Source organism: Lethenteron reissneri, chromosome 49 (assembly GCF_015708825.2).
Source record: "Lethenteron reissneri isolate LAM-NWPU_2019-01 chromosome 49, ASM1570882v1, whole genome shotgun sequence".
Classification (NCBI taxonomy): domain Eukaryota; kingdom Metazoa; phylum Chordata; class Hyperoartia; order Petromyzontiformes; family Petromyzontidae; genus Lethenteron; species Lethenteron reissneri.
Genome location: NC_083827.1, coordinates 8,824,262 through 8,840,763, shown reverse-complemented (window position 1 = coordinate 8,840,763; position 16,502 = coordinate 8,824,262). Strand labels below are relative to the sequence as shown.

General features: G+C 46.1%; 1 protein-coding gene across 1 annotated transcript in view; it reads right to left on the bottom strand.

Annotated features, from left to right (window-relative positions):
- SAMHD1 (SAM and HD domain containing deoxynucleoside triphosphate triphosphohydrolase 1) overlaps positions 1-16,502 on the bottom strand; it is a 39,814-nt gene that overhangs the window by 3,508 nt on the left and 19,804 nt on the right. The window contains exons 5-16 of the mRNA XM_061572027.1: positions 16,277-16,437; positions 14,958-15,073; positions 12,760-12,830; positions 11,590-11,832; positions 9,393-9,493; positions 7,998-8,115; positions 7,201-7,292; positions 6,071-6,186; positions 5,266-5,402; positions 3,371-3,460; positions 1,470-1,574; positions 165-302 (exon numbers count right to left, since the gene is read on the bottom strand). Of these exons, the coding sequence (XP_061428011.1) occupies positions 165-302; positions 1,470-1,574; positions 3,371-3,460; positions 5,266-5,402; positions 6,071-6,186; positions 7,201-7,292; positions 7,998-8,115; positions 9,393-9,493; positions 11,590-11,832; positions 12,760-12,830; positions 14,958-15,073; positions 16,277-16,437 (1,488 nt within the window). The remainder of the gene's footprint in view (positions 1-164; positions 303-1,469; positions 1,575-3,370; positions 3,461-5,265; positions 5,403-6,070; positions 6,187-7,200; positions 7,293-7,997; positions 8,116-9,392; positions 9,494-11,589; positions 11,833-12,759; positions 12,831-14,957; positions 15,074-16,276; positions 16,438-16,502) is intronic.

Sequence of the window (16,502 nt, the reverse complement as noted above, 5' to 3'; positions counted from 1 at the left end):
GGGCTATCATTTGTGGCCAGATCGCTTATGAAAAAGAGCTTTATTGCTAAGTGGGCCTTACTTGGTAAAATAAGAAATTGTTTAGTAAAAAGCGTTGTTGCGCTATGATAGTTTTCTTTGTCAAACTCTAATGAGTGTCACTCGTGTATGCGGAGGCATCAGACCTGAGGCATGATGAACTTCTTGTCCAGACACCACTGCACGAAGTACTGCTTGGCAGCTTTGAGGTATTCCGGCTCCAGTTTCCTGATGTAAACGCGAATGTGCTGCTCCTGAAATATTTCCGGCAGCATCTTTGACACCTGCAGGAAAAGAAAGGCCATGACCTTGTTTGTTTGTACCGGTTCCGTATCGTTAATCGCACAAGTTCTCTCTCGTCATCGTCGTGCAAGGGGCGACTGCTCTCAAGGCAACAACAATGTCAGTTGCGTAGTGTCTGCGGCTCCCAGCTATTAAGATTATTTGGCTGCCATAATTCGTTGAGCTATCACTTGTGGCCAGGTCGCTTCCTAAAAGAATAGCTATAGTTCAGTGGACCTTGCCTGGAAAAATAAAAAAACAGTTCAATAGTTTAGTATTACCGTCCCAAATAAACTGCACATTAGGTCAATCGATATGAATAGCAAGGGACAAAGAGATACTTATACTGGTAGGAACCTCCTGGTTACACCAGCCCACAGGGGATTATTGTGTCCGTCCATTCGTCGTGCAGGGTGGGGAGGGGCTGGTGGGGAGGGTGGAGCTGGGTGGGGAGGGGAGGGTGGGGAGGGGCTGGGTGGGCAGGGTGGGGCTGGGTGGGGAGGGGCTGGGTGGGGAGGGTGGGGAGGGGCTGGGTGGGGAGGGGCTGGGTGGGGAGGGGAGGGGCTGGGTGGGGAGGGGCTGGTCACCCCGTGGTGCCCTTATATCAACGTTTAACCTACTCACGCCGGCTTGTGCCCGCCCTCACAGTCGGCCATATTTGCGGAATACACCACGCCGCCGTTGAACCTGGACATTGACCGAGCAACCCAACATTCCTACCAGCTCCCTCAGCAGGAATGTGTTTTAAGTCCGAGCGGAGCTTGAGAGAGCCAATGTAGTTGACCACAGTGTTATAATGACATAACGTTCTGCCCCTTTGTCAATCCACTGCTGGAATAAAAACCTCTGCCCCATGCGGTGCCGCCCATGGGCATGCGTTCGCTCGTACTTCATCATGCGCATCGGTGTCGGTTGGCGAACGGTTCACGATTTAAGGTTATTCTATCTAACCAGGTTGATAACTCAAGAGACCAGGATCAGTCTCACTTGTAAGAATGACCTGGGTATTTGCAAAGCTCTGGGAGAACATACAAACTCCAAATATACCGCAGGGATCGTCAGAGTCGCGATCGAACTCACGACCTCCTGCATACCAGGCGAGGGAGATAACATCTCACCACCGTGGTGGCCCAACACCTGGCCGTCACTGTTCTAATGCTCGCACTCGCCTGTGTCTTGCAGATTCTGAACGGCTTGTCGGGATCCTCCTTGCAGTAGAACCACACATTGTTGATGGGGTTCTTCTCCTTCATTCCGTAGTCCAAGTTAATTACCTGCAAGGGGACAACGTCATAACGCTCTCTCTCTCGCTTCAGCCGAGATTTAAATACGACGACGCAGCACAAAAATGAAACACTCAACGCAACACCTGGTGAATAAAAAAAGCAAAAAACTATTTATCGCAGCGATTTCATAAATTCACAACTTGTAACGCGCCGCGCAGTTATTCGCTCATTTTCGTAGGGAGAGAACAACTGGAGCGGCGCGAGGAGGAGGAGCCACAGACAAGCAGGACAGCAACCACACAATGAGCTGGCACCAAACCATTACCCAAGCTCTGCAGCGGTCCCTCTATATATTACGGTGTTATCGGCCAATTGATGAGGGTTTACACGTGGGAGAAAACCACAGCAGAGGAGCAACGCTCACAACAACGAGCGGAGCGCCAGGGGGCAGAGGTGGTGCATCTGCCAGTCATCTCAGTCAACCCACGGCACCCGGGGCTGTCCCATGACCTCCTGCCAGCGGGCGTTCGACACTTCACGTGGCCTCAAGGTGCACATGGCCTGGCACAAGCGTCGTGGTGACGTCACCGCCACTTTGCGGCGAATGGCGGTTGTTGTTGAAAACCACAGCAGCCGGAGAAAACCCACGTGATGCTCTGGGGAAATGATCTCATACAGGCGATACAGGTGGAGTACACATTTCTGCTGTACTGCCTTCTCCTGGCGAGCCAGGGTATGGCACCTCAATACACCACGGCAAGGGCGTTTGATAAAACTTTTTCTTGGTTCTTTCGGTAAAGTCACGTACCAAAAGAACCAAGAAGATGAATCCCTGCAGTCACGAAAGCTTTAAATCGAAAAATTGATAAAACTTGTTCAATCCACCAACCCTGACCCACCCACAGCGCTTGATTAGAGGCGTGCGGCACCACCTCCCAGCTAATCCACTGCTGGATGAAGGCCTCCCCCAGGATATCTCAATCATGGGTTTAATTTGTTTGTGGGGGGGGGGGGGTTATCAAACTTTACCGTGCTGGCGCATGCAAGTCGGCCGAGGGGGGAGGGGGAGGGGGAGGACTGGTTCCGATATCGCTCGGCAATGATGTAAGCCGTGGCCAGGAATTGAACTCGATTCGTCAGGTTTGTAGCATAGTGTGCTAACCACTGCATCGCCAATCCACCCCAATACATAATATAATGAAATTATATGGACCGAAACAGGAGGATTTCTCCACATCTCTGGCTTTCGCCTGATGAGGCTGGTTGTAATTACGGGAGAAACGTCATGGTAATCGATTTGTAAATGTTGTGTGTTTACTCTCCAACACACCGGTGTGCTGTACTAGTTCAGAATTAGCATGTTTCATTTACGTGACAACCCTTACTAATTGGCTGTGTCGGGCACATTTATATTTACGCAATATAACCCAAAAACCTCTATTATGGATAATATTGGCTGCGAAAGCCTACGTGTTAAACTCACAAAAGCCTCACTGAGATTCACATTTATATTTTAACAGAGTCCTGGATCAGGATGTTATCCAATACCATTACTGAATGTTTGGTGTGGGACAAAATTACAGTAACCAAAGATAACCGACACACATGATAGATGACACTCAAATCTCCAAACAAACAGATCAATCCATTGCCATACTGCCTACTCCTAGCCACCTGCAACGGACATGTGTAATGATTAACAACGGTGGTCTCAGTACAATGGCAATACAACAAAGTATCAACCAACTCACATTTTCATCATCATTACTAGAATACCATCATAAACAAGAGAGTAATCATCATCATCATTACTGGAATAACCATCATCAAAGAAAGCCACTTACGTGCACCACAAAATCCTCTGGGTTTAACTTGACGTTGAGTGGCGTCTCCGGTTCCGAGTTAGCGATCTCCTTCGCCAGTTTGACCTCATCCTGCAAGGACGAGGTCACCAACACGGGCACATCAGACCAGACAATGAAACCCACATGTACACAAACGCTGCACAATTCAAATCCACACGTCGCAACAATACCCACAATTCGACCATATTCAGCAATCCAAGAGATACAATTAAACGTGGAACATCATAGAATCACAGAATATATCGAAGCGTATTCCATTATTAATACATTTAATATTGTTTAACCAGGAAAAAAATTCATGGTACGAATTTTATTGACCCTAGTCTCTACGCAGACAATGGGTCACTCTTTTTAATAAGATACCACCACACTGTAACATGGTTACCCAGGATGCAATGTGGCAGAATTTTTTGTTTATTTAACTTTTAACACAGATGAGTTTGTGCAAGAATATATTCATTTTGTCTTTTTTTAAAGGTTTGTCTGTTACTCATTATCTACTCAGAAGTAACTAATTTGTGAACCAATTTAACTGCTCATCTGGATATTGTTTTAATAATACTTTTCTTCTCGGAGCCCCATTGGGGTAGAGTGCGTTCTAAAACTCGTAGTCTGTCGCTCTTGCCTTTGTGTGATATAAAAAAGAGCACTGCGTGAAACATCACCTATATATTTTTCCCCTCCTTTCAAGGCAGTGTTATTGACAAATGTGTTGAGTTCATATATTGAAGATGTACCCCCTTCCCTCTCATCTTCCGGCTGGTTTCCCCGTGGTATTTAAAGGACTAATTCCTTATTCTTGGTTCTTTCGGTAAAGTCACGTAGAAGGGAAATAATAAAATAATAAAAATATAAAACAATAAAGTTCTCACGACGTTTCGACTGCAACACAAGCAATCGTCAGGTGTGAAATCCACAGAAATGTTTTTTTTTCTTTCTGTGGATTTTACACCTGATGATGATTGCTTGTGTTGCAGTCGAAACATCGTGATAATTTTATTGTTTTATATTTTTATTATTTTATTATTTCCCTTCTACGTGACTTTACCGAAAGAACAAAAAATATGAATCCCTGCAGTCACGAAAGCTTCAAATCAAGACTAATTCCTTGTTGATTCTTTGAGTCAACCTCCTTTACAGTCCACAGTCTATCCACTTTTAGGTTACATACAATTCAGATCACTCAAAAAAAACTAATCACAAAACTCATGACATCTCTGCCAAGTAACCAATATACCTGATCTACAGTCTGGCTGCTTCAGAAAGGGGGCGCCGGATTTTCAAAAAAGCTGAATAATTCACATCATTATTTAAAATTGGTTATTTTTGCACATTATTGCATTGTGCTTTTTGGGTGTTGTTATAAATATTTTAGTATACTCTCTGGTCCTTTCGGTAAAGTCGATTTTAAAAAATATGTAGTGTTTTAAATTTGTTTACTCGATGAAATTGGCACAGACAAATATACAAACGTACAAAAATGAATATCCTGTAAAAAGTTACTTATTTACTGTACCATACTTGCTACTCCAATCGCGAAGACCCGGCATGGGGTGATGCATGTAGTGCAGTATTTTCATTGTTTAAGTTGTACGTAAGTATATAATGTACTGTATATAATATTTTACACTGAATTCAAGAATTAGCTACTTTTATTGTCACGGACATGGTTCCAATCGTCGGCCTGGAGCGGTTTCGCCGGTTTCGCCGGATCGGCCTGAAACTCCCGGATAATGTTGGAAGCAGCCGGATAATCGCGAACCGGATTATCGATGATCAACCGTATATTTTTAAATGTCCGGTTAATTTTTAAGTCAAATCACAAGCGCATTTCATCACATGGGTCCGCAGTGGGCCCTTTCTTGCGCACTTACAAGAGGGTTCTTCCCTTCCCCGGGCTGCGTGTGATTCACAAACTTGTAGAGGCGCCGGCAAACCACGTTCTCCAGGATCACCCTGGCCTCCTTCAAATTGGGGTCGCGCGAGTGCAGGATCTCGTAAAAAATCAGGTCTGAAACGCACAGACACCAAAAAAGAAATCGCCCTTTTTAAAGCAGCCCAAGTGATTAACGCAGAGAAAATCATAGCAGGGAGAGATATGTTTGTTCAGTAATGCAAGTGAAGTTTATACTGGTAGGAACCACCCGGTTCCACAAGCCCACAGGGGATTATTGTGTCCGTCCGTCCGTCGTGCATCCAAAAATGGGAGGGGTGGGGCTGGGTGGAGAGGGGAGCGTGGGGAGGGGCTGGGTGGGGAGGGGAGGGTGGGGAGGGGCTGGGTAGGGAGGGTGGGGCTGGGTGGGGGGTGGGAGGAGTGGGGCTGGTTGGGGAGGGGCTGGTCACCCCGTGGTGCCCTTATAAAACTTAACGTTTAACCTACTCAGGCCGGCTTGTGCCCGCTCTCACAGTCGGCCATATTTGCGGAATTACACCACGCCGCCATTGACCCTAGCCATTGACTGAGCAACCCAACTTTCCTACCAGCTCCCTCCGCAGGAATGTGTTAAGTATCCAAGATTTGAAAGCATATAAACGGACAAGTTAAAATAAAAGTGTGTAATAATAAAAACAAAGACAAGCACACGTCAATATTGCACAGAACGCGCACAGGGTGTCCCTAAGGAATATTTCACAACTAACAATCGATCGCCAGCGGCCGCCGCTATGTGCAGCCCCAACCTGTGAGCTTTGTGTAGGCCACCATGTCGTCAATCGCTCCGGAAATGGAGAACATCTTGCCGCCAGATCCCTCGATCTTGATGTGCTTATCTGCCTTGAGGAAAGCCTCCTTGATCCTTGGAGGGAGAATACCGACGAAAGAGCACACAATTAACGGCAGTAGAATATATATAAATAAATCATGCGGTGAGTCGCGTTTGTCCTGCCATCTTTCACTCGTGCCGAATGCGCGGCACTTTAACTTTAGTCCGGATTGCGAGTGCTCGTGATTGGACCAAAAGGTTCCAAGCTAAAGAGATTGCACAGCAGAAGCGACTCCTGTGGCCAAGAAGCTCCACATTCTCTTTAAAACCATGAAACCAATGAAACTGAATTGTAAATGTTGTGAATTTTATTCTCCAACACACAAGCGGTGTGCTGAACTAGTAACGAGTTGGCAAGTTCTGTTAACGTGACAAACCTTACTAATTGGCTGTGTCGGGTGGTGGCGGGTTTAACGACACATTTATATATTTACGCGATCTAACCCAACAAAAAAAAACCTTTATTATGGAAAATTAAATTTATCGTGAAAATGCAAAACATATTGCAATTAAAATGACTGCCATGTACTGTAGATGATATTGGGGTAACGGTGGCACAGTGGTTAGCGCACGGGCTATAACTCTGGTGACCCGAGTAATAACTAAACGGGTCCCTGACCCACCCACTTCACCAACCAGCATTCACCAGCGTGGTGAAGTCTGGTCAAATAACATCCGTGATCAACATGGCGTGGGCAAACCTTCATGAAGCAGTGAACTGGGCAAAGGGTTGAATATTTTATTTAACTCAACAAAATATTACTGAGAATAGGTTTTCCCCTTTTTTCTGGACACAGGTTGCTGCATAAGTGGTTCGAATTTTATTGACCAAAGAATATTTGACCCCGCCCCCCTTCTGCCCCACGAAGTTTTTGATACGACCCAAGTGCTGTGCAGCGAGTTTCCGCTGATGTGTCAGGCACGAGTCGGAGACACGCAAGTACACGTGTGTGTGTGAGTCGGTGACGCGCGAGTATGCGCGTGCGTGTGAGCAAGTACTCGTGCGTGTGTGTGTGCACGAGTGAGCTGCAGGGGGCGCTGCGTTACATGAGTTCGATGATGTTGCCCACTCGATGTTGGTACGCGCGGCGGTGCAGGCAGTTGCGCGTGTGGAACATGTCGTAGAGATTGCCCACCTCCTGCGGTGACGGGCACAACAACGTGGGCGTGGGTAAGTCACGCGGAGCCCAAACCCTCTCACCGCACTCACCCCCCCTCCTCATGTCCACAACGCACATCCCTGCATCTCTCCACGTGGCTAGCAAACGCTTGCTAAGCTGTCGCCGCTCAGAGTGGTGTGTGGCAGAGAAGTCGTTCGTGGATGTAAAGGATGCCGTGTTTGTGATGCGCCATCCTCCCTCCCACCGTATAATTGTTTGTTATCACAGCTAAAGAGCACAGTTCCAGCAGAAAAACTCCCACCTCGTCCGAGACGTATGGGCAACGTGGAAAACCGGCAGCTCCAGAGCCACATGCAGTTCTTTAGGCTCCCCTAATACGGGGCAGCTGTTTTTTTTACTTAATTTACGTTATTCGATTTTTTTACACTATAAAGTAGGCGTCGGCAACCAACGGCTTCCGACCTGCATGCGGCGGGCTCTTTAGGGACTTGCTTCGTGACGTTATTTATGAAGGACCCACCGTCTCGTATTCACGCGCATTACGGCTCTTGAAATTTGATTTCTTTCCGAATTCGAAAAAATGTTCTCTTCTTGTTATTTTGGTTGCTGACCCCCCCCGCCCCCCCCCCAATGCTCAAGAGCATCCTATAGCGGAGGCCCGTCAGCCAGCAGCAGTGATGAGCAAGTCATATTACACGTAGGCTTTGACATCGGGCATCTCACCTTGTTTCGGAAGCAAATCACTTTTTTCGTCCTTTCATTTTCGACCTCACAGACGCGCACAAACTCGATGAAGCGCCTGTGGTCGAAGTTGTTCTGAATTCCGAGGTGGTGGCAGTCCCTGTGGAGGGAAACCAACGTTCCTGGGTTACACAATTGGCAAATTAATGTAAATTGCCACCCCGGGCATGGCCTTGTCGTATATCAGTTATAAAGCGAAAGGACTAAGTGGGGTGGAGTGGTGGCGCAGTGGTTATCAAATGCACTGTAACATCTATGATCTGTCTTGGGATTTTTGGCCACGGCGAACCATCAGTGATGGGTGATATCCAAACTGGTTCTGATGAGTACCACCCTTCACAAATCCGCAGTGACCATGGTGGGGAAGTATAGGCAAACAACCCCGATGAGTGATAAGGGCACGGGGAAGGCGTCATCCAGCAGTGGATTGAGAGAGGATTGTAAATTATCGTCGTAATTGCATTCACGGCTGAGTTAAGTTCCCAAGAATGAGAGTTGTCGAATAGCGTCAGGGAAAGAATGTTACTCAAATATAAGCCTCTAACAATTTTCTCCCCTAAAAATGCTAAAAGAATGTACCAATTGAGGTTTAAAATACAATTCGTAGCAGCCTCTCGTGGTTGGAGGGGTCACGTGAACGCATTTCATACAATGTACGTGAATTTAAAAGCGTCAATTCTCAGACGAGTGATTCGATGCATGTATCCTTAACTTAGGAATCGTTATTGTTGGATCGATGCATTCTCACACCCCTAGCAACACGCAGCAGAAACGTAAGTTAATTATTTGGCGTTGTTGCCGCCGCTGCTGCTGCTGCTGCTTTGGCAGTGGCCCACTAAGCACAAATCAACACATTCGTCACTAAGTGTGTGGCCTTAAGAACGACTACATCATAGGCGACGTTTCGGGCAATAGCCCTTCTTCACAGCACAGTGAGAGGCCAGCGAGGCAGAGTTGAAGAAACGTACATGAATCCACGTTTCTTGATGCTTTCCAACAAATATTGCGATTGTGATTATTACACTTTCTTACCCAGGAAAGCCTCACCGAGCCTCATGACTATTGTCGAGGGGCGTCTTGCCAAGTTTTCAGACTCAAGTTGAAAGTGTCTCGAGGTGGCTTCGTGCCGGTGAAGACAACGAGGATGCGGCGTCGAATTAAACTCGAGTCGAAAAGCGTTACGCAATTCGTGCGCATTTATGATTTTTCCTCTACTTGTTTAAGGTAGCAAACGTAATAACAGAGACTTTGTGGATTCGCTGCCCACCAATTACCCACAAAATAACGTAATGCAACATAAGCAGTCGCTAAATTACATGTTAAAAAATCTCAAATAGCCTCGCCGCGCAACGGAAGGCGAGGATGTGACATGAGCACCTGGCAAAGTAGTCCCACTTGTCCACATCTATGCCATTGCTCTTGTTCGCGACAATCTCGTACAGGAACCCCTTGTCCTTGGTCCTGCCCTTGTATGGCCACTTTTGGAAAAACAAAAAATAAGATTTGTAAACCATTCAACATGGGGCAGGTGCACGGAGATTTTGCATCGTTTGAAGCATACAGCTCGAGGCTACATTATCCCACAATGCCTATGAGAAAATCAACCCAAATGGATCTGACCTTGTAGGATTTTCAGAAGCTAATTCGGGAGAGCCGGGTTAGCCTTTGGGTGGGAGACCATCAGTGACCAACGGGTGTGGTGAGCGTGGGGCCGCGGGGTGGCCAGAATGTGGCTCAGCAGCAACTCGACGGGGTAATTAGGGTCACTTGAAGGTTGTTGTGGAGAATACCTGTACACATCTTATCCACAGCCACTCTCTGATTCAAGGGCCACACTGCTCTGAAATATTTCCCATTGGATTATATTATCTGTCGAATGGCTCAATGTTGATGGCACAAATTGGGAGTAAATTGTACAACAAGTAATATTTAAAAAAACTTTTTTAAAAACACCCTTTAATGAAATGTACTCTACTAGTAATGGAACAACTCCACGACTCCAGAAAGTGGCCCCGAAGCTTGCCATAACGTAAGTGACCATGGTGATTTACAGCCAACGTCAGTTGACCGTGGACAATTACACCCAAGGCTAAAAATAACATTTTAAATTTTTTTTTTGATAGAATATAGTATTGTCATCTGTATGACATAAGTATACCAAGTTTGCAGTCGATACCACATTGGGAAGCGAGTTAAAATGGAGTTACAAGATTTGAGAATACGACAACAACAACAGAGTGAGTTAATAGAAAGTGTGTAAAAGATTGTTTAAAAATATTTATTTTTAATGATAGAATATAGTATTGTCATCAGTATGACATAAGTATACCAAGTTTGCAGTCGATACCACATTGGGAAGTGGGTTAACATTGAGTTACAAGATTTGAGGATACGACAACAACAACCCGGAGAGTGAGTTCATAGAAAGCGTGTAAAAAAAACGGAAATATACATCTTCCAAAATGTAATACTTTCATTAACCAGCGTAAGAAGTTTCTCCCTGCTCAGACAATCAATGAGAAGGTATTCATCTCTTTTGGTGGTTCTGAGCCAATGGTAGAAATGCCACATTCCATGGGTGGGCACCAGTCTCCCAACATTACCAATCAATGTTGACTTCCAAAGCAAAGAGCATTAATCTTAAGCTACTCAAGGAAGCAGAAGCTTGTGAACTCTGATGCTGAAGAATACTATTGCACACCCCGTGGGCGGCAAGAAGCACCGATGAAAGTGATCTACGACAAGCGGCTGCTGAAAGAGCTGGACTGTACACCGGAATAAAATGAAGAAGACGAAAGTGTGTTGGATGCCTGGCTACAGGCGTGATGGATAACACTTGGGAGGAACTGCCGTTTGGCAAAGAGGAAGAAAAGGTTGACAAAGACTAAGATTGACAGAGAGTCTTTGACACAATCAGAGGAAGCCCTTCATGCAAGTGTGGAAATTCAGCGGAAGCCAGTGAAGACATCATTCAGCTTCCCCCAGGACTATACATGTTCACTATCAGAACAGGACATAAGACTCACGAGTTGCTACTTTGTGCACAAAGCTATATGTGCAAGAGGAACAGGCAGGACAATAACAAATGTTATAGCAAAGATGAAATCACGGCAAAGTAGTTTCCTCATCGAGGTTACAAATACGCCACAATGAGTAGCCCCCCCCACCCTCCCAGTCCCTGACTGCCACATTTAGATCAGCTCCTCCCCCCTCCCCTTAACCAGCATTTAAGATCTTGTCTCTTGGATTTCTCTTCACTTAGCTGTGATGGTCCCACCTGAAGACGGAAACTTGTGTTGCCTCCAAAATGTCAGGATTTAATTTAGTTATTTTTCATTTATTATTATTTTATTATTATTTTGCTACCTACATGACTTTACCGAAAAAACCTATGAGTATGAATACTTGCAGTCACGAAAGCTTCACATCTAGAATGAGTAGCAGGACAGTGACAGAGGAAGCATGGATAGGCTGAGTCACCCCATCGACAAGAATTTTAAATCGCAACCCTCCGATTACGGGCTGAGCACTTTAACCAAAGCGCCACTATGCAAACCCTTCGATATCAACTCACTTCTTTTGCCTGCACCTGCAGGCCACCCTCCTCCCGGTCTACGTGCGGCGATTTGGCAAAGCAGTTATTGATGCCACTACCAGGACCCGAGCTATTGGCGATGTCAGCCGGGGGCCCAGCGATCTGCTCTTTGATGAAGTCCAGGTCTTCCGGCAACTTGAGGCCATACTCCTTGCTAAGAACCTCCTCCAGGCCGTTGGCCTGGATTAGGTGGTCAAACATCTGCACGGAGGCCACCTCGTGCTGAAGGAGACACGGACACGCAATGAGTCGTGTGCGGCCGTGGTAAACCAGGCGATGATTAACAATCGGTACAGATGTGTGTGATTAATATGTTTAGGCTTCACGTCAGTATGATTAGATGGATGCCTATAACCATTAGGCTTACAATCAGTACAATAAAATGGATTATCAGTAAAACTGATTAATTATCAGTATAACTAAGACATTTCCTAAAGGCCAGTCGGCTGAAATGTTAAGATCTTCCTTTTTTGCTTTTGTTGACAGTAAAAATACAATTTGATCTGTTATTTGACAGATGAGTTCACAAACGAAGCAATACTATAAGTGCATACTTATAAACAGCACACTTACTCATCACCAGCAATAATATGGATCGATACTACTTATAATGAGTTACAGAATTATGATGAGTGCAATTAAACGAACGACCACAATAAACTCATTACGAGTGCTGATGGGGTTCTAAGTGACAGTCCTCCTGCCACAGAAAATTATCTGATGGTTTTACAAATTAACACGCGACCAATATTATTCATAATAAACGTTTTTGGGTTAGATCACGTTATTTATAAATGTGTCGTAACCCTCCACCACCCGATACGGCCAATCAGCAAAAAAAAATTGTAAATTTTGTGGTTTCACGCTTCAACACACTGGTGGGCTAAAGCAGTGAACTATTTGTCTTTTGTCAACGTGACACTTTTTTTGCTGATTGGCCGTGTCGGGTGGTGAAGGGTTACGACACATTTATAAATAACGCGATATAACCCAAAAACGTTTATTAGGAAGGGTACTACAAATTCTAGCACATTGGGAGACCCCATTTGCATGAGTTATGCTACAATAAAGCATCTAAACATTGTAACAAAATACTGCACGTGAGGTGTCACTGACAAAAAGATATTGAAAACTTGTCAAAGGTATCACCTTCCATTTGCATCCGGGACGAGCAGCTGGGATGAAGCTGTTATCAAACATGTGGGAAAATGGGCCGTGTCCTAAACAAAGACAAAGGTAAAGAAACCCCGTAAGCCCCTGACAGACTGTTGGGTGAGTGCTGTTATGAAGGCCGGCATGGCACACGATGGGGTGGGTGGCCAAGCACCGTGCCCGACCTCCAATTGGTGTTGTGTACACACTGCACGAGGTACTCATTTAAGGCTGCTTAACCTAGAGGAAGCCTTGGATCGGTTCAAATATCTGCCACTGTTAATTAATCATGAGTGGGACTCGGTTTGCCAGGTTCGTAGCGTGCTAACCACTACACGACCACTCCTCACTATCCTCAACACACAACAGCACATCAAACATTAGACCGGATTCTGCGGCAGCTGCGAGAGCATTGCAACAGACTATTTCTGAGTCTCATGAATATTTTTCGGCAGATCTCACCAAGTTGTCGCTGGAAGGGGCGATGATTGTTATCTCGATTTTTACTGAGTAATTTACAGATACAGTTTTAAAATTTGGATCATGACGCTGGCACACAATGGCCTACAGTCTGCCATCAATTTAAAAGAATCATTAGCATCCCATGTGATGCAGACGCCTCGTATGTTGATCATTAATTCACACGCACTATTAACCAGGGAGGCTGCTGGATACGAACCGTGAGTCTTTGTAACACAAGCAGCGGACGTAATAATTATGACAATAACCTAAAGCCGAACAAAGGTGTCGTTTTGGCAAATATATATTTTGTTTATCCACAACGAGAGTCATTTCACTGCTGGAAGTATTTGTTCCCTGGCGATCATGGGGTACCTGTGCCCGTTCCCACCAAACTGGTCAGTGTGGGTTTGCGAGGGTGGGGGAGGGGAGGCCAGGATGGGTTCAATGTCACTCGCCATTGCCCTCGGCTGTGGGCAGGAATTGAAACTCGGGTCGTTGGGTTTACAGTGCAGTGAACAGAATCAGAATATTTATTTATACTGGAGGAATCCGATGAGCTATGAAGCTTTTTTTCAAAGATGTCCAGATGGGGCGTGTAAGAACGTTACAACAGCAAACAGTACAAAAACATAAGAGCATTGCAAAGTACAATATAGGTAAATAAATGGCCCAAACACATACAAATAAAACTAAACCATCCCCATCCTACCAGGCAAAGCTCACCGAGGTATTAACTTATGTTTCAGAAGCGACCTGGCCACAAATAATAGCTCAACAAAGTGGCCCATCATTTGGACATTTATAGCAGCCAAAATAATCGAAATAATCTCAATGCATGTTTCAAAATGTGGAGGGAAAAACCGGAGGACCCGGAGGAAAAAAATCCACGCGACCACGGAGGGTAGAACAACCAATGAAACACCAACCGCTCTTCCGCGTGCATCCCCTTTAAGGAGCCGCTTTCGTGACGTTTCGTATTCACGTGTATCGCAGCATTTGAAATGTAAAAAAAATTTTACTGAATAAAAAAAAAGATATGACTCCTCTTTTTATTTTGCTTGCCAACCCCTGATCTACTCAATGACAACCTGTGGAATGTTAGCCAACTCTTAGCCTGTGCCTATAATGTAGTCATTCTCTTGGTCTAAAGCAGGGGTCGGCAACCAAAATAACAAGAAGAGCCATTTCTTTCAAATTCGGTACAAAATTCAGTATTTCAAGAGCCGCAATGCATCTGAGTACATACGTACTCATCGTCAAGAAGCAGCCCGTAAAGAGCCGCATGCGGCTCCGGAGCCGTAGGTTGCCGACCCCTGGTCTAAAGCATGAAAACATTTTGTCACTATAAATTACATTTTGGTGAGAAAATGTTGCGCACACAAAGGAAGCAAATTACTATCCTTGGTAATCGACACGCTTCAGGATTTCCATCCACCCGTCCATCAGTCATCGTCGTTGGCAACAGCAAACAACGTGGGCTGGCGAAAACTCAAACAGACTTGCATCCCACTGGGATTTTGCACACAGCGTTGGTGTACGGTGCTTTTTTTCTGGAATTTTTGCTGTTATTTTTTCCTGGATTTTCAGTTTGCACATAGTCAGTCACTTTAAGATGCTTTCTTGTTCATGTTTTTGTTTTTTGTTTGTTGCGGTTGCACCCGATTCAAGAGCCGAATGGCTCACAGGGCTATACCTAATAAATGAACTTGAAATGAACTTGAACTCGAACTCACCCAGGTCGTGGCAGAGTCCTGCAATCTGCACGCACAGCACGTCCCTCTCGTTGATGCCCAGCTCGGGCTGCCTGCTCTGGATGGCTGTGGCGAGCTGCCCGGCCAGGTAACCCACCCTGCGGGCGCACAACACAGGCGGGGGGCAACACAATGCACCACGGACCCGGCGATGTTTTGCAGGGGGTCAAACGTTCGCGTGCGCGCGGGGTCGGAGCTCTCGGTGACACCACGACCGATAGCCCCGAAGCGACTGCACAGTAAACCCCCCTCCCCCCCCCCCCGAGTTACCGCTGGAGAAAGAGCGACTCAGCGTTTCGGGCGCGGGACGTAAATTGGACAGATTCACGCCGGGGGCTGTGCCGAGCCAGCCCGGCAGAGGTGCCAGGTCGTTTGAGCTGTACACCGGACGTGACACGCAATGGACGAGTCGAGACACGTGAAGATGACACGGTGACACACGGTGTCCTCAAAGCACACCTGTCCAATGTCAAGTGCAACTAGAGTGATACTGTAGCCTCACTCCTGGGCCCTGCTTTGCACCAGAACCAGTTTCATACGCCGGGCAGTGGTGGCTATGCACGCCGATGGATCGCACGAAAGTCGTTAAACTCCCTTTCCATTTGAACAGGGATAGAGTGTTGCCCCCTCGTGCGCGTGTGCGTTTTCTCAAGGTTTTCCAGTTATCTCCCACATGTATACACACATAAATTTCCCTCTACCTCGGTGTGGCTTTCCTGGTTAAATAAGTACATTTCAATTTCAAAGCCTCGTGAGGCCCGAGTTTCCTAGCTTGTTTCGGCTCGGTATGGCTTGTAGACAAGTGGAATACCATCGTACCATGAGGGCCCTCCATTGGCTCGGCTCAGATGTGCCAGTGGAAAATGTTCTATGAGCATCCAGCTCTGCTGTTTGTATGTTGAACTTCTTTTCCACCCTACGTAGCCAACCATGCTACGACCATGAGATGGTCGTGGTGGTGATGGTGATGATGAGGTGGTGATGGTATAAATGTATGTTGAACTTCTTTCGCACCGTACATTACCAACCGTGCTAATCAGAGGTGTGGGGGAAGGACAACAAATTAAACACAAAAAGCAGTTCTAAAAAAAATTTGTTTTAAATTTAGATTTAAAAGTGCATAGCTCCAGTGGCTTAATAATATGGTGATGATGGTAATGATGATGATATGGTGATGATGATATGGTAATGATGATGTGGTGATGGTATATATGTACGTATGTTGAACTTCCTTCACACCATACGTAGCCAACCGTGCTAACCGGGGGTGTGGCGGAAGGACCCGTAGAGGGAGAACCCACCCCATGGAGTGCTCGAAGCGGTTGTGCGAGGCTCCGGGGAACACCCAGTAGGTGCCGCCCAGCTGCTTGATGTTGCGGAGGCGCTGGAACTGCGGGGTGTCGATGATTCTCACGAGCAAGGGGTGCAGCACAATGTGTCCGTGGATGGGGTCATTGAACACCTGTCGAAGGTGAATGTGCGCACAGCCGTCCCCCGCGTTAATGACGCGAGTACAAATGCTTGCGT